This window comes from Apteryx mantelli, chromosome 5 (genome assembly GCF_036417845.1).
Source record: "Apteryx mantelli isolate bAptMan1 chromosome 5, bAptMan1.hap1, whole genome shotgun sequence".
NCBI classification, from domain to species: Eukaryota; Metazoa; Chordata; class Aves; order Apterygiformes; family Apterygidae; genus Apteryx; species Apteryx mantelli.
Genome location: NC_089982.1, coordinates 33,016,474 through 33,044,304, shown reverse-complemented (window position 1 = coordinate 33,044,304; position 27,831 = coordinate 33,016,474). Strand labels below are relative to the sequence as shown.

At 40.2% G+C, this 27,831-nt stretch overlaps 2 protein-coding genes across 2 annotated transcripts in view; one reads left to right on the top strand and one right to left on the bottom strand.

Annotated features, from left to right (window-relative positions):
- Nucleotides 1-6,901, top strand: part of CLGN (calmegin) — a 34,968-nt gene extending 28,067 nt beyond the window's left edge. The window contains exons 15-16 of the mRNA XM_067297750.1: nt 1,689-1,789; nt 3,463-6,901. Of these exons, the coding sequence (XP_067153851.1) occupies nt 1,689-1,789; nt 3,463-3,543 (182 nt within the window). The 3' untranslated portion in view covers nt 3,544-6,901. The remainder of the gene's footprint in view (nt 1-1,688; nt 1,790-3,462) is intronic.
- On the bottom strand, nt 6,382-20,247 carry SCOC (short coiled-coil protein). Its single transcript, XM_013951796.2, has 4 exons — nt 20,169-20,247; nt 9,588-9,659; nt 9,419-9,502; nt 6,382-8,833 (listed from the first exon to the last, which is right to left on the bottom strand). Exons 1-4 carry the CDS (start codon nt 20,230-20,232, stop codon nt 8,691-8,693), a joined length of 363 nt encoding a protein of 120 aa, XP_013807250.1. The 5' UTR covers nt 20,233-20,247; the 3' UTR covers nt 6,382-8,690.
- Nucleotides 20,248-27,831: the final 7,584 nt, after the last annotated feature.

Below are 27,831 nucleotides of genomic sequence, written 5' to 3'. Positions count from 1 at the left end.
TCTTAAATTGGGACCTCCAGTCTTTTTGACACATTTCACCTTTTGGTTACACTAATCTGTCCCTACTGTTGTTGTGGGTCAGGTCATTGTCATTTACAATAGGTACTGATGGGAAAACTGATTTCTTAGAGGTTGGCTAATTGTGCTGAGCTGTTTCATTCAACTTACTACTACACTGTAGGCAAAAGTTCTTGGCATTTCTACAGCTGTCCCAGAAGTGAATTGTATTTCTTAATAGGTAAGGGGTTTTCTAATTTTTGTTGCCAGGAATTAGGATATTCTCATTTTATATGTCACAAACATTTAAATTTATCTGTATGCATTTATTTGGGCTTTACTGAGCTGAAACAGTAAAAATTTGACTTTTTTTTTTTTTAAACACTGAAATAGTATCTATCAGACATAGGTATGAGCTGACAAGGATAGCATTAGCAGAGTTTGAGGTAGTTATCTTTTATAGCTGTCACTACTGTTTTTTATGAAACTACTGGAAGACTGTTGTAAAATGCCATCTGTGTCCTCTCTGTCTGATTTGGATATGCTTTCTTGTTTACTTTTTGATGGAAAGTATTGCAAAGGATACTGAATTTCTAGACCTTCTTTAACTTTGAGACCCCAGTTTGAAGTAAGGAAGAGGCTTTCTAGATTCCAGTAACTCTTTTGTGACTGCTGAGGTTTAGCTCCTATAATGAATATTGATACTTAAAATGCAGGCATGGGAATACCAGTTTTTATGTCCTGAGGCCCAAAGTGGAATTTAAAACAGTTGGGTGCCTGGCATCCTTCAAAATACAGAGAAGAGAGAGACAGACAGACCAACAGACCTCAGCAGGGCAGTCTATGTGATGATCAGAGAGCAGCCTAGAATTGCAAGACTCAGTGCATTCACTGCTTGCTGTGGGGCAGTGATGCAGCTTCAGTAAGGCAGAAAGTGCTTGTGTTGCTTGACACAAGCCAATGAAAACTGGAGAAGAGAAAGGGTGGGATTCACTCCCCTTCATTTGAAAGGTCTAATTGAAACCAGGTCTCCTGACATACTCTAGCCACAAAGCAGTTCAGAAACACAAAGCTGACTGCCTTTTGTGAGTAGTCTGCTCCTCTGAGTGCAAGGGGGACACACTTGGAGCATAAGCAGGGTGTAAGCACCGGGCTGCTTAGCCCTCAAGAGCTGTACAAGACTATGTGTGCCAAAGGAGCTCCCTGCTGAAAAGGGGAATTCCCTTACTCGCCTTGGAAACCCAAGTCCTGACTGCATTGTTAACTCGGCTACTACCTAAGTCTGAATTTGGTCAGATTTGGGATGCCCGAGTTGTCCTATTTGGGACTTAGTCTCACAACTGTCTAATACAATACTTAGCTTTAAGGACTTCCCTAAAGGACACCAACTAAGGGTCAACAACTGGTTGCCATTTTAGTTGGTCACTTACGAGTCTAAAGCCAGTATATGCTTATTGTGAAAAGAGACTAGGCTGAAACTGGTAAAATTGGATATTAAATCTGACAGTGATCAATTTATACTAGTTCATGAGAATTATACTCTCAGTATCACAGTGATGTTTCTGCAGATTATTGTAAACAACACAATTCATTCTAAAACTGAAATTAGCTTCCTTTGCTTACTAGCATATGGAGATATAATACATCTTAATATAGTTCTATATATGAAGTAAAATTAATTTCTGCTGTAGAAGGTGAGGGTGAAGGTGGTGAAGATACTGATGAAGAAGAAGAAAATGAAGATGGAAGCCAAGAAGGTGATAAATCAAATAAATCTGGTTCAGAAGATGAGGTGAGGTTTTCTTTTTCCCTGTGTTCTTCTCGCCCTTGTCCAAAATCACGCTTCTAACTAAGCACAGTTATCTATGAGAGTGTTTTTTCTGTTGAGCCATAAACAGATCATGAGATGGGGATGTGTTTTTCTTTGAGTTTAGCTTTTATTATTTGACACCTCAAACACTCCATTTGTATGGACTTGTGAAACATATGCTGCTCTTCGTGTAATTTTGGCTGGGAGATGGTATTAATTGCAAAATTGAGGTATAGCCTAGGAGTGATCATGCAGGTCTCTAAACATGAACCATTTTTACAAGAATGTAGCTTTTATAGGAGTGTAGTTTTAAACAAATTAGGAAATTAATTAGAAGTTTTGAAAATTTGGATGTTGCAGTAGGTATCCAGTCTTTTCTTTTTATTATGCTACTTAAGTGACTGTTTGCTTCTGAGTAGCCCTTCAGGGAGACCTAGGAAAATCTCAGGCCTTCAGGTTTTTATTCTTTTAAACTGCAAAATAAGGTTTTAAGCAAAATGACCGTATCTGTTTTGAATTCAGTACCTGTGGTTCTGTATTCTCACACAGACTTAATCCAGTAACCAGATAAATTCTATAAAATGTTTTTCAGAAAATAACATTCTAGAATGGAATTTGTGTGTGGTGTTCTTAATAGTTGACCATTCTCTGCCCTTCCATTTAGAAACTCTGTCTAAAACACTTCAGATCCACCCATGGTATTTGTCAGTCATGTTGTGCTCATCACTGCCTGAAAGATTCTTTCCCCAGATGAGGGCAGCTGTTTAATGTTAACTCCTCTTTATATAAAGCTCCTGTGTGAAACTGAACCTTGCATGAAACTTCATTGTTTCAGTGCTGTATTTCTTCATTTGCTACCCCTTACCCAGTACTGTCTCTTGTTCTTGTAAGAAGCATTTGTTTTCTTGTACATTTACCCAGGAATACAGCATCTGATGAGCCCATTAAGCTGTATGTGATTCTTTATAAAAGTAATACAAGACTGGAATATGTTTATTGCATTACACAGTATCAGCCACAACAAGGTTATGTCTCTCTTGTGTGGGCATCTTCAGAATATACAAGTTTTCATCACTAGTTAGCTTGTGACCTAATTTGGAGATATCATCAACACCATGTGATCATATAGTGCCACATTCTGTGAACTGTTCATTCTGAACCAGATGCTTGCCGTGATGTGATGCAGGAAAGTGAGGAAGCAACATATTCTTAGAGAATGGAGTTCCTGTTGGAAGGATGTTTCATAGACATCTAAGCTAATAACTTAGAAACTGAGAAAAACAGACGTCTGGATTAAGTAGTCTATTTGTAGCCTCTCCAAGAAATGCAGTTTGAATGTTTTAAATGCTTCTTAAGAAATGGATGTTAAAATAATTTCTAAAGAAACTGCTGAATTCATTAAAAAAAATGAATTTCTGACTTTGGTTTAGATGTGCTATTCTCTTCCTTCTGAGTATAGAAAGGAAAAGTCTTTTACCCACCTTATTTCTCAGAATAGTACTGTGGAAAAAAATTCCTGTCAATGAAGTGTTATATTTAGTGATAATGTGATTGGGGGGGAGGGGGCAGAAGAAAGTAACATACCAGTTTCAATAAATAAATTTAAATTGATGTTGAAAATGTTAATGCTGAAATCCTTCCTTTCTTTCTTTCAGATGAAAGAAGCTGATGAAGGCACAGGTTCTGGAGATGGTCCACTGAAATCTGTACGCAAAAGGAGAGTACGAAAGGACTAAGTTTTTTCCAACTAGTATTTTTAGAACTTGATAATAGTAACTTTTGGTATGCCACTTCAATAGGCCTGACAGCGTGCAAGTTTCAGAGATTTGAAAGAAAAAATGGGACTTGTTGCTACGTAGCCTCCTATTTTAATTCTCCAACCTGTTTAACCTTTCCAAACTTTCCTTAATTCCCTTTTTTAGGGAGAAATATCTGTGAAGAGTTAGCTAATGTTTTGAATTTAGAATAAAAGTGAAACTGCAAGTTGGCCATTGGATTTTAAGATAAATATTCTTAGAAATTAGTATGAGTTGGAGGTAAATTTTGACTATAAATATTTTTTAAAACATTAAAGGAATAAATTATAATATTTTTCAGCTCTAGCACAAAAGTAGCTGTTTACACATTTCAGCTAAAGGGGGATGATAGTCCAGATGTAGCATCTATAGCAGTTCACACTGCTAAGAGAAGACATTTTTTTTGTGCAGAGCTAAATGCAGTAACATTGTTTTTGTATGATTTAGTGCTAGCAACATTTTTTATTGTAAATTATTTATTTTAGTTGATATTGTTATTTTGGTAGTTCCCAGTTCACTTTAGACATTCATTACAGTAATTTATTTTTAAGAGGTGCTTTAAAATAGAATACTTATAGAACAAGTGGTTAACTGATGTGACTTGTTTTACTCTTGAACGCAGATATCAAATCTACAGAAGCAAAGTGATACACAGATGACTTTTTCAAACTTTTCATAGTTTTCATGTTCCAAGCCAGAATGGCATAGCCCCTATTTATAGAATACTTGCTAAGTGTACGTTGCCTCTGAAAAATTTTTAATAATTCTTGCTTAACATGAAATTTATTAATACAGATAACTTTTGATGGATTAAGATTTTTACAGGCATAAGTAATGGCTGTTGTCATAATATAGTTTAAATTGCATACTGTAAGATAACATTTGTTTTGTTTAAAGTTCAACTGTACATTTAAAAAAACCCAATAAACTGCAATCACTGGAAACCTCTTGCTGCTTGGTGGCTTTCTATAATATATTAGAGTGTAAACTGCTGGCAAAAATGGTCATATGCTGAAAACAATTCAAAATACATTAATTCATAAAGATCTAACAGATCTCCCTCATGCCTGGCAAGAAAGTAGTTCACTGTAATAAAAGAAATTGAGTCAGCAAAGATTCCGTGGTTTTGTTTGCTCTGCCATTACTATGCAACTCTGTAACAAATGAGCATGTCTTAATTATCGCTAATGAAGAAGCCATTGTCTTCAAGTACTTGTGTTGAAGTGTTTGAAAGTTAAGAATATTGGACTCTTTTCTGTGGAGAAACAGATAGAAAGGTCTCTGGTAAGAAATGTTAAATGCAGGAGTTCTGTTGTCTTTATTCTGTATGCGATGGTAACAAATGATGACTCTGGGCTCCCCTTTCTGCCTGTGACTTTTTAACCATAGATAGAGACTGTTGGCAGTGAAGGATACTGCTAATGACTAAGGGGAACTGAGCAGTAGGTCTAAAGATGAAATTGCTGATCACTGTGAGCTGACAGCATTTTGGGACTCATTTTATAGTAATCCTATTTTGGGCTGATTAAAAAAAAAAAAATTCTTTGGAGCAGTTTACAGCATTTGTTTTTTGCATCAATATGTGTTCGTTTCTTGGCTGTGATATAGCTGCTCCACAGACTGGTCATCATATAGGTGACTCTAGTCTTCCCTGAACACTTTTGAACCTAGGGTTGCCACAGTCTTGATTAGTACCCCATCAACATCTTTGTCTCCATATCATTTCAGTAAATAAGGAGCCATTTATTATGGGTAAAATCATCTTAAGTGCTACACCACTCCCTTGCTGTGGGCAGTAATACTGACTGTCTCACTTTAGGTAATTGAAATGATTAAGCCAGTTTTAAACTTAGAAGACACAGAAGACTTCTCCATCAGCTGATGTAGATATCATCTTGTGCTAGTAACTACAGGAGAAATGCCAGAAGTAAGTAGGGGATTTGAAGCTCTAGATTCAGGAAGCCAGGCAAAAGGGGATACTTTTATCACTGAGGTTTCACCCTGCAGTTCCTGCATCTAGTGGATTTATAACATCTCTTTTTAGAAAAATACCTAATTGTGATTTCATGGCTGCTTGAAAGTGCTTTGAAATTAACAGACTAATGATAATCCAGTCCCAGGACACCTTGCTGTTAAAATTGACAGTGGTCTTTGGAACAGCTCGAGTGTGAGAACTGTGCAGCCTGCATTCCCCCCTGGCTGCGTAGTGGCTGAGTAAGGCCATCTCGCTGACAGAGCCAAGTCCCAGAGGGTGAATTTTCTGTGCTCTGGGGAGGCTAAGTAGGACTGAAGGCTTTTAGAGGGAACAGATGCTGCTTCTTCACTTCACAAAAGTGAAACTTCTTTTAAGATAGCAGTATGCTCTCTTGTTTGCTCACAACTCATTCCTCCTCAGTTACTTCATCACACCTTGGTGAAGACGGAAGCTAAGTCTGGTTTCTGTTTAGGTAAGGCAGAAATCACTTATGTGCTTCTCTTAAAGTTGACACTCATGAACCAGTACAAGTTTTAGCTCTGAGGACACTGGATGCAATCTGTCAAGCATTTCCTGTCGCTCCCTGCCCCCCTTTAACAGACAAGCCTATGGAAATATAAGATCCATGGGTGAAAATACCAAGTGAATAATTAGTCTAATTTGAATCCCAAAATTTGGTAATCGCATCTGGTCTTTCAGCTTTCAGACTTTATCTATGTAGAAAAAAATTAAGCGACAAACTTTTCTACCTTTCAATTATAGATACCTACGAACAGTTTTAGAATTTACAAACCTTAAACTAATTCAGACAAATCAAAAGCTTTTATTTAGTGTAAAGTCAGAAATACAACATCTTTAAAATGTTCCTAAGTTAAATGAAGGCCACAGTAGTGGGATGTTAAATGTTTATAGATGAAATGACTGCTATATACATAGATGGATTAAAATATCACTATCCAGTCTTACAATACAAAACCATGACTTTAAGATTACTTGATCTTAGGAGAATTGCTGAAGTTTAACAAGTGCATGCTCTTCTGTTACCACTTGACATTGGTAGGTATCTCTTACAGTGCAGATGAAAACATGTAGTGACATGGCTTTTATGCTAGGATGGCTATAATGAAATGTAATTTTTAGAAGTGCTTGGGATTTTTTGAAAAGAAATTTTTTTTAATCCTCAAACCCTTGAGACACCAAGTAGGTTACTAGCCAGGTGACTAATTCTACCTGTTAGCAATTCCTGGATGTATTCAGAGTTCTAGATAGGCAGTAAAAGGAAAGAGAACAGTCCACAGAAGATTAAAATAATTTTAGATATTTATAGGACCCCCATCACATAAATGAGATCAACCATTTGTGCCTTAGTGGGTGAAGTTCCCAACACTACCCCAAAAATTTTCATAATCAGGTTTCTTGACTCAGACTTGCAACCAACCCTTAAGACATAATTAGTACTTTGTTTGCAGTCACTTGATGCTGACACTCCAATAATGAGTGCTATACAGCCATTTAAAATAGAGACAAATGGGAGACCTCTCTCAGGGGAAGGGAACCTCACAAGGTCTGCTTGCAGTTGAGGAAGAGCAGTGCTTAGCTGCTGAGAAACTTGCATTTTGAGATGGGTTTATACTACCATTACATCCACTCGCTCATGCAATTCCTGCAGCTTTGTTTATTTTTCAGAATCTAGCACAGCAAAGATGAAAGAAAACCTTGAACTAATGTCTCCTTTTGTTAAAAGGTAAAATAAAATGGCTTCATTACCTAAGAGACAGACATAAGTTTTGGATAACATCTGTAAACAAGTCTGGTAAGCTGCTATTGGCAAGATAAAACAGGTATAACTGAGTATTGATAAAACTTACATTGTTGTTTGTATTTCAGCTTCTGCTTTTTTCTTAATACTGATCATGCTAGATGTGCCCTCTCTCCGGGAAGTGCTGAGGCCCACGACGGCTTTAGCGCCCCTACAAAGCCTGCTAATGGACAACCCAGCCAGTGTAAGACAGGACACCTTGACACTAGGCACCGCTTGGAGCAGCTCAGACTGAGAGCAGAGCCACCTCCACCACTGCCGCCTCATCCGCCTTAGATGGTTTTGCGCTATGCCTCAAGAGGTACTTTACAAGCTTAGGCTTTGTGGCAGGAAAACTGTTGCTCTAAGGCCTGAAACAAAGACAGGTTTGGCACTTCAGGAGGAAGGTAAAAGGTGGCAAGGGAAGATTTGTTCTCAGTTCCTCGCTACAGATTTTTCTGGATGAGCAAGAGGAACATTGCTGGCTTTGTGTTTCTGTCAAGCTTATTATTACTGAGTGTTTTTGTAACTCTTAATCACACAACTGAAAGCCTTTCAGAAGATCATACATGATGATGCAGTGCCTGATCATTCTTTGAGGAAGTAGGGGAGTGAAAATGGTTTGAAGTGTGCATCTTACAAACTATAAAAAGTCCAATATTGCATCAGTTCATAATTTCCCTGATGTGTTGCTTATCCTTATTCCCCCTTCCCTTCCCCCCTCCCAAAAATCTTAATTCTTTTTCTATATCAAAAGAAAAGAAATGATCACATTTGCAAGCCCTGCAAAGAATGTTATACTGTTATTACTTCACAGAAACTACTAAGTGGTTTATAGGTTTAAAGTTGCTTTGCAGAGATATGGATAGTACTATAGAGCAATCTAAGTATATTTGAGGTGAAAAAAGTGATGCAATTAGACTTCAAATATTTATATTAAATAGTTTCAACACTTTCATTTTATAACTGTATTATTTTGCTAGTCAGGAACGCTACCCTAAAACCTCAAAGGTAGCCAACAGACACATTTGTTTAACCTGACAAACTGAATCCAGTTTAACAAGATGTGCTCATTTTAAAAACATAAATATGAAAGCCTAGTTAGTTTCTACACTACATTTGCACATTGCTTAATCTTAACAACACACAAACTTGTCTCCTGTTCATGATAATGCTCTTAATTCTGTTTTATCACTGAAGCTTACAATCTTCAGGTATCCAGTAAAGCCACAAACTAATGTATTTAGCTCATGTAGCCTATGCCAATTAAAACAAAAAAGACAGCAGCAATACAATGACATTGTGAATCAACCCTTACTTCCTTTTGCTTTTTGTGTCAGTTGTTTGGAAAACACTAGATGCTGACATCAGATTTTCTATATATTGTCCAAGAACTTGGTTTTCTGATTTCAGTTTCAAGTTTTCTTCCTTGACAGCATCTACTCGTGCTGACAGATCTGTGAAAGTGATATTAATCATAAGAAACATTAGACACTGTTGCATACAATAAAGAATATATTCAGTGTGCCTACATCAATCTATTCACATTTTTAATATGGGAAATATGGCTGTATGGTATTACCTTTAAAAACACTGTGCTACTCCAAGTTTTACCTAAAGACGTTTTTTCATAAATTATTTGTAGCACAGTATTTTATGACAAATTTGTTACACAAGCTAATTGTTAATCTGTATCTTGATTCTTTTCCAGACTGTTCTTGAATTAAGCTACCACAAAATAAACTGTTTGGAAACAAAGTTGCAATTATGAACAGGCTCAAAGATGATCCTGTATCACCCCTTTCTGCCTCTTGGGTGTTTAGGAGAGTTGAGTAAACACGCTGCATAATGCTAAAAGCAAAACCTGCTTGGTATCACTGAAAGTTCTACTGAGATCTTGTTTATGTAACTTCAACTGCGTAAGCGACATTTCTTCTGGACAGCAGCAGACTTTCAGAGAAAGGGAGGCAGAACAGCGAAGTTCTCTTTTGTTTAATGCTGTGCTTAAAAAAAAAAAAAATCTAACGTGCCAAACTGCTAACCTTCAAGTGTGTGCTGCAGTTCCAAAACTTGATTAATAAGCCGTGTTTTCTCTTCTAACTCCACCTGATTCTCAGCTTCAACAGCTGCAATAAATCATATGAGCTTTAATGCAGTATCTGTAATGTAGCAAAAATAACAACAAAGAATAATAACATTAAGAAGTTATACCATCCATGTCAGCATTCATCATTGTAGAATGGGCGCTTTCCACTTTTGAGCAGTGTATTCCTGAGAGAGGGTCTGTTTAAAGACACAAAAGTTAGAAGAGGCAACTGTCACCGTAATAACTGCATTTATATTTGATTTTTAGATGGGCTCTGCTAATTGGTGTTGGAAAAGCCACCACTTAGTAAGCCTAAGGCAAAACAACATTTTTCTAACATTCTTTAATTATTTTCATGTTCGAGGTAAACATGCTTCCTTGGTTAACCGCGCTCCAGTTTGCAAGAACACCTCCCCCAGGTCACTCCCCAATACATAAAACAGCCCTGCGTTTCGGTGATGCAATTGCCTCCCTCTCAGCACCGATCTTTCTAGAACCGGCTATTAAAGAAACACCGCAGCGCGAAGCGACCACCGCGGCGCCCACCCCGCCCCCGCCCGGGCACCCGCTCGCCAGCCCCGGGCCGGGCGGCTGCCGCGGCTCCCGGGGGGGGGGGGGGAGGGACGACACGACCCGGGCACCCGGGCCCCCGCCCGGCCCGGCCCGGCCCGCCCGCAGCGCCCCGGCCCGCGCCCTCCCCGCGGCGGCCAACGCCCGCCGGCGCGGCCCCGCCCCGCCGCGCCGCACCCGGCCCCCACCTCGCGCCGCCGCTCTGCCGCCTCCCTGCGGGCTGCGCCCCGCGCCCCGGCCCGGCCCGGCCCGGCCCGGCGCCGCCGCTCCGCCGCCTCCCGCCGCGCCTGCGCCGCCGCCCGGCCGCCGGCCCTGCGCGCGCACCGCCCTCCCGGCCCCCCCGCCAGCTGGGCGGGGGAGCGGCCGCACGCGAGCGCCGGCCGCGGCCAATCGGCGCGGCGCGGCGGGGCGGGAGGACGGCGCCGCGGCGGGAGGGGCGGGGCCGCGGCTGGCAGCGGCATTAGCGCCCTCCCGCGTGCCCGGAGCCGCCCGGGCCTTGCGCGGCGCCGCCACGTGCGGCCGCGGCCGGCCCGAGGCTGCACCGCGCCCGCCCCGCGGCCCGCCGCCCCCGCTCCTCGGCTGCACCGGGCTGCGCGCGTCCCGTCTGCCGGCGCTAAGGCGGCTCCCTGCCTCGCTGTGTGCGGGTGAGCGCCGCGCGTGGTGCCTGGCAGCGGTGCAGAGCAGGCACTGCCCTCCCCGAGCCCCGCGGAGGTGCTCGGGCGGCTCCCCACGCCCGGGAGGGCAGGCGCCCGTTAGGCAGCTCGCAGGTGTTTGTCCCGGCTATAAGGGCCGGGCGGCCTCCTGTGCGAGCAGCGGCCTGCCTGGAGCGCGCGGGGACGCGTCCCCCTCCCTGGGCCGGGGCAAGCGGTGGCGGCGCGCTCTTCTGAGGCCGCCCGGGCCCTGCTGGAGGCTCCCCGAGCGGCTGCGAGTTTCGGGATGGCACCGAGATCCCCCGGCGCCCGCCCGGGCTGAGGGGAGGGCAGGGGAGCGCTCACGCCGCCCCCCAACGGCCGCCGCCTCGCGCGCCCCCCAACGGCCGCCGCCTCGCGCCGCGGCGGGCGCCTCAGGCGAGGCAGCGGCGGGCGGAGCGAGGGGGCCCCCTGGCGTCCGGGAAAGGCTGTCACAGCTCCCGCCTGCCTCGCCGAGGTCGGGGAAGCGCTCGGTGGTGGCGGGGGGGTTGGTTGGTTGTTTTTAATCGCCTACAGTCCTTTCCCATTAAATCGTGCTGCTGAACTACAGCTGAAATAATGAAAGTAAGTATGTGACTAAGTTCACAGAATCACAGAATCGCTGAGGTTGGAAGGGACCTCTGGAGATCATCTAGTCCAACCCCCCTGCTCAAGCAGGGTCACCTAGAGCACATTGCACAGGATTGCGTCCAGGCATGTTTTGAATATCTCCAGAGAAGGAGACTCCACCACCTCTCGGGGCAACCTGTTCCAGTGCTCTGTCACCCAAGTTCATATCCACGTTTTTCTGGTAAAAACAAATTCATTTTATACCGAGATGTTACTGCAGATATTTAGAGTGCTGGTCCTTAACCGGGGGTTTGTCACTCTGTTGTGTTCAGAAGAAATTAAGTAAGGCATGTTTTTTTCAGTATGTAACTCTTTCAGTATTGTGTAGGCTGGCAAAGCCTGAGAAACACTGCAGAAAAGTCACAAATGCATGATTTTAATTAACTCTCAGTTATGTATTAAGGCTTTTGGAAGGAGAGGAGACAGTTTTCGAGCAGCTGGAGTCCAGCAGGGTTTACTTGCTCAGGTACAATGCTATGTAAGCGTGGTCACACTGCTTCCAGTGGATTAGCCTTTGGCACAACACAGTGCGCAGATAAAGAAACCTGTGGTTTAGCACCTTGCTTCTGGATCTTACAGCATTGGAGATGATTGTATCACAAAGAACCTAAGTAACTTCACATAGTTGCTCTGGTCTAGCCAGGTTAAGTAACTCCAAACCAGCACTGTTGTTTCTATGTTGTGTTTCCCCGAAGTTGTTAGCATTTGCACAAATGCCCTGCCAGCTTGCCTGGGTCCCTAGAGTGAAACCCTTGCAGGACACGTGGTACAGGACACTGCCTTTGAACCTGGTAGGACAGTCTGTGAGCCACAGTAAAGATAACATGTGGGACCTAAGTTAACATTAATGGTTTCACTGAAGTGACTCTGCACTGTGTACCCTGTAGTACCTGTACAGATATTGTGTATCTGGGTATTCTTTTGCTCCAGATATCTCAACTGTCCCTTACCCTGAGGTACTGGAAAACAGACACCATTTCTCTTTGTTCTTGAGGCTTGCTATACATTCTTACAGGAAATTGCTTTCTATTGCTATAATTCATTACTTGTATTTCTAAAATGTCTAGAAGACAAACATTGACTGAAATCCTATTGCTGTAAGTGCTGTGCAAACAGAGAACAAAAAGCTAGTCTTCTGTCTTAAAGAATTTATGTTAATGGCAGCACTGTGAGATTTGAGATACTCTGTGTGATCAAACTTTTTAGTAAAAAGTTGGATCTGCTTGTTCATAATTTGCATGGTTTTGGATAGGAGATACCTTGATGCTTTGTAAGATGTTTGAACACCTTTTCTTCAGCTTGAAATTTTAAATTAATACGTTGCCTGTGAACCAGATTCTGTGCTTGAATACTCCTGTACTTATGTTTGATTACGCAGGTGTATTGAAGTCATTTGGCCCAAAATAAGCTCCTACTCATTTGCAATAGGTGTGGCAGAAAGAAGAGCAAAAGAAGGATGGCTGAGGGATTTTGTTACCTTTTGAGGGGTTTTCTGCTTCTGTACTCAGGCCTCATACTGGTCAAATTGGGAGTGATCTGCTGCAATTCGAAGCTGCCACTTTTTACCCTTTTATTATCAGGTTTCTGGAAATTCTTTTCTTACTGGTTCTTGACCTGTATGTTACAGTGGTGGGGCAGAAATATATCCCATTTTAGTTAAATAATTTGATGCCCTGTAGATGTGGAGGAAGGTACAGGCATTTGGGAAGTGTGTCCTCTACTGTATTTTTTAATACACTTTGGAAAGTATGTCTTTCTAAATCTTGCATCTTCTGGATGCCTCCACAATATTAACATTTTGTTAATTAAATAGCTGGTTTAACCTCGCAATCAGATGAATTCAGATTAGAATGAATGTTGTGGGGTTTTTTTATTCTTAACTGTGTTTGAGATGTACCAGGCTGAAACTTCTTTTCAAAAATTAGTCAGTGTGAGGATATGTTTTTTATTTACATACTCTCTATCTGGGCCTCCACTGTTAGTATTGCACAGAGTGGCTGCCAGCAGAGAACAGAAGTAGGCTTTAGTCTACATAGTGTTCTGTGTTGTTAGGTTAGTGCTAGAGTTGGACAGAGGCTTCCTTAGCTTTAAACTGTGGCACATTTGAACATACCGAACCTTACACAGCATATCTTCCTATTGTAGGTGCTTAATACCCTTTACCCTAGGACCTGTGATTGTGGAGCTGGCCCATGCTCGTGAGTCCCAAAGTTTAGAAACAGTTTGTCTGTGGCCTGGCGTCCCAACTCCATGTCACAGTAAGATGCATGCATATGTTTTCTTCCTTCCCCACCTTCATTCCCTGATTTCCAAGGAAAGGATACCAAAGTGCTGAGCCAGCAGGGAGTGATAGCACATCCCTGATCTGCCTGATCAAGGAACCAAGATGACTGGATTGATGCTGTGGGTTGTATCTTCCACAGAGAGTGGACCTAGCTCATTTTTCTTTCACATATATAGGTTTGTCTTCCTACCCTCCTGCTATTTTCTAATGCAAAGAAGTGGATCCCAGGGTCCTAAATAGATGGTATATTACCACACATTTAAAAAAAAAAAAAAAAAAAAGCCAAAATGACAATTTTTGAGAAATCAACCAAACCCACAGAAACTTAGCATAGCTGCTCTGTCACATGGCTTAGCTGTTCTTTTTTTCACATTCCTTAGCTGTCTTGCATTGGGTACTACACCCTCAATGAAATTTGTTGTGCACTTTGAGTTTCAAGCTATTTGGATTTAGAATATATTTCCCCTGCGTGCCCCCTCTCCCCCCCCAAAAAAAAATTCTTTTATAATGCACAGTGTGTTCCAGAGAAGACCCAATATAGGCATGTAGAGCCACTAAATAGTATCTTGCATTTTGGGGAAGACACTGTGCTTGGTGTCCTGCTTGACTGAAGCAGGCCAATTGAAGCTCTTGTATAACATTTCTTTATCAGCCTATAGTATTGTTAACTTTTATATTTAAAAAGTGTCATTTCCAGCTCTTTTAAGTTACTAGCATGGGAAGTCTTGTTTGGGGACTGTTCCTTGAGGTATTGCAAGGAACACAGAAAAACAGTGCTGACCCTGCTTCTTGTCTATGCCTTTACATAAAATATACCATCTTAAACAACTGGATGATGTTCCTTTGGGATAATTTATAAAGAACAAGCTATGACACAATAGGTGGATTGTTACACTCATGATCAATTGTAGTGATTTGAATGTGCCATTAGTGTGTGATTTCAGAAATGTACAGGAAGTCATATACCACCTCTGGAACCAATCGGATTTGTCTTCCTAAAGACTAGCTTCCACTTGATGGGGACCTCACAGCATTTGCTTCTCTGTTGTTCCCCACTTGCTGGGAAGGGCAAAAGTAAAGGGGTAAATAGTAATTGCATGTAAGTATATGCAAATTGGTCAACTTTGCTTTGTAGTTGTTTACTTGAGTCTTTGGAATACGCAGCACAAGGCCAAGTGATTTGGCATAACCAATGTTCAGAGCTTTTCTCCTTTGTTTTTGTTTATGAACTTATTGCTCTCTTCTTCAGAGAAAATATACCCTATAAAGAAGATGAAATAATATTCACAAATGCTGCAAATTGATTGTTTTGTCTTGTGGAACATCATAACAACATACTAATATTCACTCAGTGCTGTTTAAAGAAGAAATAAGAGGATTGTCTTTATTACTGGAAATACTTGAATACTGCCCTAAGTAATGTTCTGCTGTTCAGTCTTTTCATTTATTAAAGTGTTTTTACATTACACACTAGATCTCTTGCTTCAGGTAAATGGGTTTTCTGACTGAAGAGTTACACAACTTATAATTTTTAGCAAGATGTCAGTGATCCTGAAGTAAAAACTGACTTAGATGGAAGTAGGAACCAGTGCTAATCCATTTCTTTTTTATTATTCTTTTTTTTTATAATATTCTCTGAGGCGTTTTGCCAAAGCAGGGGAGGTATTCATGATATCGTAACCTTATATTATCTTCAATTTACAAGAACAGCAAGTTTCACTGTACAAATGTAATTATCTGTACTTACATGTATCTTAAGGTCCAATTAAGATTTCCTAAAACTAGCTGACATTGCTGGCAAAAGGAGTTAATTTATTCAGTTTCACTGAAAAGAGCATTTTTGTTTAAAATAGCAACAACCTCTTTAGGATATTAGGCATCAATAGGAGTTAACTTGAATGCATGTATGTGTACAGTTATGAGAGAGAATTTTATTGCTCTTGACTCAGATTCTAGTAGTCCATTGCTGTTGATAGCAAACAGCTTCAGATATTTTATTTCTAAAACTTGTGTACATCCTGTTTTTCCATGGTACACAGTGCAAACCAGCAAGCCTTTCACTTCCTTTTTGGCAATGTTTCAGGCACTAGAGATACCAGCGTGAACTAACTGATAACAGAGGCTTTATTGTTCATCAGCAGAATAGAAATGTATTCTCCTTTTCATCAACAGAAGGTATTGTACGTATTTCTGAGATGAGTTCACTATTTGAACTGTAGCATTTCTCCTTTAACTAGCATTGCCACAAAGAAAAAGATGGTAAGGACTACTACTGGCTTAATACTTTTTCCTTGCAATAGTAACTAGTACAGACCCTTTATGTCAAATCTTTACAATTTTGTTTCTCTGCAGAGATGACAGCCTCAGAGAAGCCTTTTTTTAGTGATGTTGCTTTCTGTACAATTGTTGTTGTTCTCTCCCAACAACCGCAAGAGGCTTGTAGCACGTAATACCTTGTGCAAATTTACAGCCACAGCTTAAAGAAAGACTTTTGTCAAATGCAGAATTTGAGTAGTTTTTAGTTTGCACTTTTCCAGACAAAATCAAATTATTATACAAAATGAACAGCTCTTTTGGCTCACATTGATCTAACTATTGCATATGTCTATAATTACTGTCTATGTTCTGGTAGAGCCTTAGGCACCAAATGAGAATGGGATTTGACTGGATGAGGTAATCTATGAGCATATAGCTGGGGGGGGGGGAACCTCTTTAGCCTACAAAAAGAGAGCCTTAGAAAGCTGTATTTTCTCATTAATTCTAAAGAGGTCTCCCTTCTGAGGAAACTGTATCCTATCTGATTGCAAGATCGTGCAGGGATGCATGTGTTCATTTGTACACGGACTGCACACAGATGAGTGCAGAATGAGGAACTGAACAAGCCTTTTTTTAATTTGTGTGTAGAAGATGAAGGATGAAATGAATGGCACTCTTTGCAGTGTCAGGCTGTAAATACCAACATATATGACATAATGTTTGCCTGTTACCAATCTGATCCTCCTTGTAATCATCTGCTGTATGTATGTCACCGAATTTTGTGGAAGGACTTTTTAGCAAGGTTCCATAAAGCTTTACTGGTAACAATGAGATGAAAAACTATTTTCCTGTTTTATTAAGTTAGGTCTAAATATTTAGGAGGCTGTTTCTGCTTTTTAAAGAGGGTTATACATGAGAAATTCGGTCCTTGCTGTTGGCTTTCTGGGAAGCGGTATTTTTAAAAAAAGAATAAGAGAAGTTTATGCAGTTGTTGGGTGTTGTTTCACTGTTTGTTTTATTTTTGGTTTAATTTCTTCTGTACTTTTATTTAGGTCTGTAATTTTGTGGGGGAAGTTTATCAATCAAGTACTATGATTTAGTGAAAGAAATACCCTTTCATTTACAAAAGGTGGAAATATTTTTTACTTCTCACAAATGCTGTTAATGAATGCTTTCCTTGGTTTCAAAGGCTTTTGATATTGCTGTTAACATTGATCAAGAATTTTGTCTTGCTACCATTTCATTTTCATTCTGATTTACATTAAAGTGATTTATTTTTGATACCTGTGTACTTAATGACCAGTGAAATGCTACTGTTTTGAAAGAGCAATAGCTATTAAATATTCATAGATTGCACTCAGTTAATCAGGCTCAGAAACCCCTGTTGCTTTGTCACAATAGCTTTTCACTTTACTAAAGAAACTCTGATATGAAGACTTGTTTGTTTTCAGATTATGTTATCAGATTGTATATATGTAACACATTCTTCTACTTGTCTGTGTTAGTACATTTTAAAAGATGGGGGGAAAGCCTTATGTGGTGAGTGCAAACATAATGTAGTTCATTAAAACCAGTTCTGCTTTGTGATCGTACTTAAATTTTAATTATGGAACACTTGCTTCTACATCATCAGCTCATCCTCAGGCAAAATCCACTTGTTTATGATTTATTTCAAGATCTATATATTGCTTGTCCTGTTTCTTTATTTCTTGTATCAACTTGCTGCTGTCCATCCTAAGGAATCTTTTTCTCTCTCACTGTATAATACTTTACTTTTCTCCCCCTCCAACCCCCACTCATCTGTAGTTGGTGTTCTTCTCTGGTCTTACTGTTATAGTTATAAGGCCTATTCTCGTTGTCAGCTTCTGCCCTCCAGGGTCATGTTAATGAATCGTAACTTCTGTTGGGAGAGCTAAGAAAAACCATATGCTACAAAGCATACGATAGTCTCTTCCTACTATAGACTAGAATTTTCTTGCACCTTTCTCTCTAGCTTCCAGGTATTGCTCACTATCGGGTTCACCATGAATCTTACTATATTCTCTGTCTCCCCCTCTGTCTCCCCCTCTGTCTCCCCCTCTGTCTCCCCCTCTGTCTCCCCCTCTGTCTCCCCCTCTGTCTCCCCCTCTGTCTCCCCCTCTGTCTCCCCCTCTGTCTCCCCCTCTGTCTCCCCCTCTGTCTCCCCCTCTGTCTCCCCCTCTGTCTCCCCCTCTGTCTCCCCCTCTGTCTCCCCCTCTGTCTCCCCCTCTGTCTCCCCCTCTGTCTCCCCCTCTGTCTCCCCCTCTGTCTCCCCCTCTGTCTCCCCCTCTGTCTCCCCCTCTGTCTCCCTCTCTGTCCCTCTCTGTCCCTCTCTGTCCCTCTCTGTCTCTGTGTGTCGCTCTCTGTCGCTCTCTGTCGCTCTCGCTCTGGCTGGCTGTCTCTGTCTGTCTGTCTGTCTCTCTCTCTCCATGTCTTATTTGTTTAATTTTGGATGAAGAGGAGAACTATTAATTGTGTCTGGAAGTGGTTATCAAAAAAAAAAATGTTTCAGTACGATATGATCAGCAGTAACAATGTTTGTGTAACTCAGGGAAGGGACTGAATTTCAGAATAGAAAGGAATAGCACAGGAGCAAAGTCCTCTTCCTGATGTGAACATGAGCTTCCTCTAACTTTGGGCGTGTTACTGCAGTCAAGAGTCTAGTAATTTTAGCGGTACAATTTCTGAGGTGCAGCAGAGCCTTATTTGCACTGTTGCTGAGCAGTTACTCTTACATCAGTGATATCTGTCAGGGCTTAAGCATTAGTGAGTATCAAGTCCTGAATGCCTAGGCTGGCTTTACTATTGCATAGCTCAGTCTCTCTGGAAGTCAAACTTCAAGTTTTTTGGACTGTGGTATCCACTGTCAGCTGGTGCTTGAATGAGAGAGATTTTAACTTTGTGCCTCCATTTTTCTCACCTGTATTAACATTTTCCAAGCTGGGAGGGTGCTGGTATTGGAGCAGTAGAGGAGGCTAGAGGATGTTTGCCTTCCATAAAAAGCACCTTGACATCTACCGAAAGACTGAGCAAGCAATACAGCAAAAATCTCCTTCTGTGAGACTGGGCAGATTCAAAACTCTTCCAGTATTGTGGAGTCATTCCTAATTTGGCTACTTCTGGATGTTTCATAAAGACTAGACAATCTTTCCACTGTATAGCGTCCCTCATCTGTTCTTGCCCTATTATTATCTGTGCAGCAAGCCATGAAACAGTGTCATAGGAGACTTAACTGTTCTGCACTTTTACAGAGAAATGGTCTTAGGTTCACTGTCAAGAAGACGTTCCATTACTGCAGGACTTGCACCAAGGACTGAAAACTTATTGTGAATAGTTCAAGTCAGCCGCGTATGTCATTAAGCTATATGCTTTAAAAAAAAAAGTAATTGCATTTAGACATCTATTGCAGCACCATCACACTAATATGAAACTGCTGGAGAATTATGTTCTAAAAATAAGGTTAACTTCACATGCTTTTCATGTACCAGGTACATAACACAGAACTTACAATAACATTCTTCCATCTTTAAAAAAAAAAAAAAAGTAAGTAAAGGAAAAATAGGATTTGCATTATTCATTAATCAACAGTCCAGAAGCTAGTGTAAATTAGCCCAGGTCTGTGGCAGCCATGTTGACATGCTACAGTTGATACTCTGGCCACACCTTTCTAAATAACTTATTATCATTCATATTAACTCACTTTATTTTTCCAGTATATAGAAATATCCTACCTCTCATTCCAAATCATTTTTATTCCATAAGCTAGAGGGACAAGGGGAGACATTCTTTGCTTTTGTAGTTTCCTTAAAAACTATTAAATACTTAATGGGGGTTTAAATGGATTAACTTGTTTCTGTTACTAATTAATTTGTATTGCTTTTTGTGAGCTCTTGCTGCAGTATGGCAAGCAGTGCCTTTCCACATTCAGGAGGAAAGGCCAGGACTATCTGTATTTTTTTGATATTAGTAACAACTAAGTTAACACTTCTGAATTTTTTTTCTTTCTAAACAAGTGAAAGACTATATATGCTCAGATAACGAGTATATATTAACATATGCTATTATGTGAAAACTGTGATAGCCTCTACACCACCAAAATCTCAATTTTTAATTAGTCATAAAGCTTATTCAACTACATAACTAGAAAAGTTTACTTAAGGGCATTTTCTAAAAATACATTTTACTTTGTAATGAGGAACAAGAGATCTGCGTGCTCACCCAGTATTATTATTCAGCCGATGGAATCTATATTTCATCACTAGATTTCTGTAGTTTCTTACCTGAATCATCTGCCAAAGAAATGTTGGTGAAAGTGCCATCCTCTTCATCCAGAGGTAACTCCATTTTGCTTCCTTCTTTTGAGGAAAGTTTAAGTGCATTAAGCATGGCAGTTGTCAGCCATTTTTCAGTGTGCATGTGACTTCTCTTGCTAAATCTTTAATGAGTCTATACACCACACAGGTGTTATCTGATCCTGTCTGCAACTACACACATCTTTCTTTCAGTGTGGTATCTCATCTGAACCTTGAGCTCTTTTCCGGAAATTGTTAAACTAGAAGGTTAAAGAGTATAACAGCTTTGTCGGATACATGCTGAGCAAATGCTATTGTTTCAGGATTTTGTTTTTGTTTTTGTTTTTTTTGAACTGTGTTTTCCCACTAATGAGGTTTGTCTTTTAATTTTTCTCTAGGGCTGTGTATGTTTCTTTGGATAGAGGAAAAGAGGGAAAGCTTAACTTTTAAGTGTGACAGAAATGTCACTTACAGCCCAAGCAAATGCAATAGACAGATTTGGGAGCAGCAGATTAAAAATCTAATCTTCAAATACTTAATGTGAGTAATTTTACTTATGTGAAGAGTTGCATCAAACCAGTTGGGTAGTCTGTGCAAGTAAAGTTATGTAAGTGAGCATGTGATGTTCTGTGTTAGTAGGTGGGAAGAAGAAAGAGAAATTTAGTTCAAACACAAAAAAACTTGCCTCTTCATGTTTTGTTTGGACACATATGTAGTATCTAAAGAAAACTGAACATAGTTTGAACATATAAACTAGGAAATTCACCTCAGACTACTTAGAAAGAAATAGCTTTCTTTTGCACTCATGGAGTAGAATGTTGGTTTCAACTCATCTAAAATTATGAATGGCCCTGGTTTTGATCAAAGACAATGTCCTGAAAGTGGAACCATTTCATATCAGGGGTTGCAGGTTAAGAGTCTGCCTGACTTGGCTTATTTTTAATTAATTTGTTTCCAGAAAAAGGCTATAAATTTAGGATATTGACAAAGGATTTTTTTTATTGTAATTAGGAACCTCTCTGAAGTCTCACTAAAAATCAAATCTTAGTTTTGTGAAGCATTGTCTAAATAAAGAATGCGATAGCACTCAGAATTTACAGTTTGCCTTTCACACAGCCATAATCTTGATTTGGACTCCCGAGTCAGCTTCTATGTACAGAAATAAATGCACATAAGTTTGTAGGAGAAAAGGGCCTAAAGGCACTAAACCCAGAGGCATGGAAAATGAAGTGATGCAGCTTACAGAAATGATAAATGTAATGCTGTTAATTTTTTTTTCTTCTGATACTTTAACTGCTTGTGCATGCTTTAATTCTATTATTTGAGTTTTTCCTGTTGGCATAGGTAAAGTTACTGACCTCTGCCTTCAGGAAGTACTGAAAATTAAGCACATTGCATTTTCAGAATAGGGTTATGAGTTATTCATTTGAATTTTGCTCTAACCAATGTGAAATAAAAAAATTGCCTTATTGGTCTTGAGTAGTCTGTGTAAAAGAGATCTTCTGGTTTCATTCCAAATCCTTGAGTATCACAAAAGCTGATGTTACTAATTGATACCTTTGTGGACAGACCTGGCAAGCACCAAAGAAATGTGGAGGCTCTATGTACCTAGAATGTGATTCTCAGTGAGAGCTGGGACTTAATTTTATGACACTATATAGGATTGTGTGCTATATCTGTTCCATGGGTAAAACTTGAAGTCCAAGGTTTTTACTATAGGCATTCCTAGAAAGTTTTATGTTTGCCTGTAAATTCTGAATGAAAAAAGAAGAAGGGGAGAAGGGAGAAAACAAGCAGTTAATGGAATTTTCAACAGGTAGTCATGCTGTTGTATATCCACAGGTGGTTTAACTATTGTCACCTGGTCTTTTCCCAGCCAATGCCCAATCCTAGCTGCTTATAATCCCTGTATGTTGTCACATTGAAATTTGATTGTTTTCTTTGGTGGGGGGTGGGACAGGATGGTTCTGTTTCTTCTTTCAGTGATGCTATAGCATGCTTCAGAACATTCATAATAACTATAATAAAGCTAGAAAAAGGGGAAACATTTTGATCTTTATTTTTGTCCTTTACTATTTTCATGCATGTTATATATGGTTGAAACATTTTGTCAATTCATTTTGGAAGGGCAGATCAAAAATACACACAACTATGTAATTCATTACTTCTGAATTTTGTAAAATCACATACATGTGGAACTAAGGGGTATATCTTGTCTGAACCATGCAGCCCGTATCTAAAATGTTTAATATTTCTTGCCTATGTCAGTATGGTTCTGTTATATTGGCTATATGGTCTCCCTCTGGTAGATACAATTTCCATGTAAATTTTTAGCTGTTTTTAGACAGATTCCCACAGTAGCATAGTGAATGTGGAGGTTGTGCAATTGTTTTCCATGTCTACATCAAAGCTGTTAGTAAAGGTGATGCAAAGTAAAAGCTGTATTTTGGTAAGAGTGAATAAGAGACTCTTCAGGGTGCAGGAGAATGTGTGATTTGGAAGGAGGAGTTTGGCTGTCTCATGTGAGATGTACTGATTCCTGCAATTTCTGGAGTAAGGCTCTTATACCAAGGGCATTCCACTTAGAGCACCAAAGAGCAGGTAACCTGAGGAGTTATTCTTCCTGGCATGCAGAATCTTGGTTGCAAGGATCAAAAATAAGGCTGCTCTGCAAGTGTGTTTCAGAGCTCATTAAAAGCCTCTTTGAAAGGTCTTTGGACAGATCATATACTTCATTCCCTCAGTCAGTGCTTCTCCCATTGCCCCTGCAAAAGGAGAGTACATAGTGTGGTGCGCATATACACACACACACACACACACACACACACACACATGCATATAGTGAAAGGCACATATGGGACTCTGGTGCTATTTACAGAGCTGCGTTGTTTCCCGGAAGATTGCCTTTCATGGGCATGTAGGAATCTGTTGAGTTTGTGGGAGATCTCCACAGCTGGCTCATAGAAACGGACTCATTCACCAACAGAAAGGGATGGGGTTTAACTAGGAGGACTCCGAAGACAGTCTCATCTGTCTTGCACACAGGGTTTTACACATTTAAAACATACACCTGTGTTCTATATCTTTAAAGGCACTGTGGAATTAGATCTATAGCTTGCTTGTCTGAATGCTGTGGTGAGAAATATTTTCTCTCTTGGTGGCCTGATATTTTATTAGTGAAATAAGGTCTTTGGATAGAAGGTGCCATGCAAGTGTGATGTAGAAGTACCCCTTTTTTTGCTGTCATCATGTTTGTTTTGTGAGGAAGAGCAGAAAGGAATAGCTGTAGACAGAGGAACTCTGAACAACTTAAATGAAAGCTGTGTCATGGAGTTAACTGTCAGAGCGCAGTGAGCTTAGCTATTTCCATCTGTAAATTACTTTTACTGGAGTAATGGACATTAATGTAAAGTAAAAGTTTGGTTATAAAACATCAGTTCATCTTACTCGGGGTTTCATTAGTACATTGAAAAGAGATTGGGGAGTACCTAGCAGCTGTCTGACTGCCTCTTTAAACAGCAGTGGGTAAACTGAGGGTGGAGGAGATAGGAGAGGCTGTCTCCTACCATAGCTGAACCACAGCATGTGCTGTGACACTTATTTATACTAATAGTTTAACAGCACTTCTAGCTCAGTTGAGGCAGACTTCAGTTCAACACATTTTATGCAGGGTTCAGCCTTGCACTTATGAAGTGAACCGAACTATAGCATCAAATTATTCAACAGCCCTCTTCACCTGCTTCCTGTGTTCCTGTTATAGGGCCAGTTTGTTATCTCTGGGAATCCACAGCTGTGATGTGGTACCTTTGGAAACATTTCTCAGTGCCTGTATTTCAAATCTCATTCTAGCTTGGCAAGGCAAAAGAGTGGGGTCAGAGATGGGAGGTTAGTAAGTTGAGAGATGTTTTGCCATGTGTACCACCTCACAAAATCTCATTCCAAAGATGTTACTCTATAGAGAGACCTGGTAGCGCCCTGATGATAGTTTTGGGGTATCTGTAGTAGGAAAAAAAAAATCACAAAAACACTCAAGTGAAAGAAAGTTTCTGTTTACTTCGGAGAATACTGGGACAGAGTCAGAACGTCTGAGTAGGTTACATCCTTGTAACAACGCAATTGTAATGGTTGGTATTCCATTGGCTTACGCTGCACTGTCTCAAATGTTAACACATTCACTGCTTTTGTTACACAGTGGTTTGATAAAGAGAAAGTCTAATCTTAAGGCAGGTTTTGCAAATGTGGATGTACATAATTTAAGCAACACAGTATATTAAGCCAGGAAAGGATCCTGAAATAGGAGAACTATATTTTGTGTCCTTGGGAGTGAAAGACTGCCCCATGGCATATTTCCTTCCATTTGTTGTGAATGTTGTCTCCTATCCTTGCTAAGTAATTCTCTGAAAATTTGTCTAACTGGAAGTGGATAGAGAAATACAAAAACTTATAATTACTTTTAAAATTAGTAAAGCCATGCATAACTGAAGCATGCAAGTCTAGTTCTAGTTTCCATATTAGGCATATTTCAAAGCAGATGTCCAAAGAAGCATTATTGTTTTGAGTTTTTGCTTTTAGTCACCACATTTAAAAACAAAATGCAGAAATAATTCTTGATTTGTATTTGTTTTCATTAAAGCCAATAAACTCCAAGTAAAGAGAAATAGAATCTAGCTCTGAATGTAATAAATGTGTGCCTGTTTGCTGATACTTTTTAGCACAACAGAATAGTTATAGGTTTTTTTTTCCAAAAATATAAAAATGCATCCAATTCATCAGTTTCACACAGTATGTAAAATACAGCACTTCTAAAGTATGCGCCTTGTTAGGAAGTGACAGTTGCCAGTGCATTTCTGTTATAATGAACTTTGACAGAAAGGAACTGTGGCTCATATGTTTAGTGCATGCTAATAAAGCAGTGATATTACTAGTAAATTCATGGCATATTCCAAGCTAGTCTGACTGACAGTGTATAACAGTAACCTACTTTCAGAACAACAGTTTACTAAGGTGGTGACAGAAGTGCATTAAATGTCTCTCGCAGATTTAACCAGTAAACTGAGGTCTATTAATACCTGTCAATAAGTCTCCTAGGTATATTTTCTTTATTTCCCCTTTCTTCCTTCCCTCTTCCCTCACCTTTTATCAGGTTAAGATACTTGCAAGCTATGTTGTGACTGATATAGTCCTGTAAATCTTGAGGTACGTTTCAAAAACTGAAAGCATGTATGCAAATAAATATCAGCATTTGCAAATGCTGCTTCTTAAGCTGCATCCACAGCTGGCTGCCTGGAAACACAACTACCCACTTGCATTCATACCCACCCACTTACTACATTTAATTTTGGTAAGTACATATATGGTTTGAGGGGTTGGGGTTTTTTGTTTTAGTTTTGGTCTTTTTTGCATGAGTAACTTTTTTTTAATTTGGATCTGAAACTCTGCTATCTGAAAGTGAGTAACTTGTTCAAAACATCTTGAAAAAGTCTTGAAAAAGACCCACTTTCCTTCACACTGGTCCATTCAAATCTCAGGTTTCCTCTCATGAGGCTGTATACACTTGGAGAACACTTGCCTGCTAAAATTAAAAAATCTAGTGCTCCAGTCTACTTCAAATACTCCTTAAAATTTAATGCTATTATGATTCCTGTAAAATCAGACAGTGGCTGGGCAATGGGTGAGCCTACCTATATTTTACTAGTGCTTGCTCTTCCATTTTTCTCTTCTTTCATCTAGTGGATCTTCTCATAATTCTTAACTGGGTGACTCAGCATGTGCAGCGTGCAACAGAACAGGACTTTTCATTGGACTTCAAAAACAAAATAAACTGCTTTTCTCTTTGAATAAAAACAGAAAATCATTCTGCTTCACTCCATTGATCTATAATTCTAGAGACAGTACTATTCGGGAACAGAGTTGGCTGAGGTAATTTCTACGTATCTAATAACATTTCATTGTATTCATTAAAGATATTAAGAAATCACTGGTTAGCTCAATGGTAAGTACCAGTTTAATGGATAATTCCCCCCACCTCCCTCCTGCCATGTGTTTTTAGTTTCTTGGTTTTTGTGTTTTGTTTTTTTTCTTTTATCACTCTACATTCATACTTGGTATTTAATCTACCTCTCTCTAAAACACAGATGCAGAAAACTGGTCAGTGCATAACCCTGTTCAGGATAACTGTTTCTTATGCTTTTAGCAATATTCTCTTATGGCTGACTGTAGCATCCTCCTGAAGTGAATGTGACCAGTCAGAACATGGGAATCTTTCCCTTTCCTTGGTCCTTCCTCGAGCCCTTAGCTCTGTAACCAGCTAACCTGTATGTTCTCTGTTCCACAGTGCAGTTGAATGGAGACCACTTCAACTCTTAAATGCATATTCATTAAAATTGCCATCGCTAAATGGATGGAGGAGATCTAATCCAAGGTTTATTGATTAACCAACAATTAATAAATTCATAAAATACTGATGGATTTTACTTTACAAAAGAATTGCAGCAATGGGTGGCTCTCAGTGCAGTCAGAAATTTCCTTTACGCTGGTTCTGCTGTTGAAATAGCTAGTATCTCTGCTCTGGTGCTGAGGTAGCTAGCATGTGTACTTGAGCAGCCTAGGTCTAGCAACACAGATTTGAATGCTGGCTTCAGAATTACTGCTGGCTTTGGGAGCAGAGTAAGCTGGCTCTTGCTGAGCCCTGTGCTCCTGTGCCTAGACAGCTACAGGTACACAGTCCAACAGTGTGTCAGCTTGCAGTCTCTTCTGTATCCTCTCCGTGAATCTTAGTACTTTAAGCAATCCCTCTCCCCTTTTTTTGTAAGTTATTTTGCCATTTCAAATTTACCGTTTTGAAAAAGCAAATTCCAGTCCCTTTGTACAGCCTGAATTCTGCCTGCCTTTGACTTGATCATCTTCATGGCAAGTGCTCTGACTCTGGGGTGTCTGCTGTTGCTGCGAGCTTTGAAAGAGGGCCATGTAGAACCACATGTGCTGGGCTTGCATAGTTTGTGCACCAGACTTCCTTCCCGGGCGTTGTTGCTTTTTCACAGCTCTGCAATATACAACTGGTAAAGAGGCCTGGGTCCAGAGCGCCAGGCAGCGTTCCAGGCAAACACTGTTCTATCAGCAAAAACAAATTGGGAGCTTGTCAGTTTCTCTGCTGCTGCCTGCCTCAGTCTGTCACATACCTGAATCACTTGCCAAGGTGAGTAAACAGGCTGCCACTTCTTCTATACTGGGCTGCCAGTGCAGCACTCTGTAGAATAAGGTAAGTGTCAATCAGTCAGCAGTCAGATACTAAAAGAAGAGTGACAATGAGAAGGACAAATTCTGTGCACGTATATCTTTAAGTTGCATGCTTTAACAAATATCAACATTTACAGACAAACACCCATTTTAAGATCTCGCATTTCCCATTGTTGTGTGTCTGTTTTTTTAAAAACTTTGAGATTATTATATGCTATTCACAGAAATCCCCATTGGAATGTAATCGTGTGACATGTTTGCTCAAGCATTTTTGTCTTGCTTATTCTTGGACCTTGTGTATTTAAGTTGCAGCTGTGCTGGCTTTTTTGCCAGTACAAGTCATGCCCCCTCCCCCCCCACCCCTTGTAAGGTTATTGCTGATGGCATCTGTGGCTGAAGCTAGTCTGGAGACATG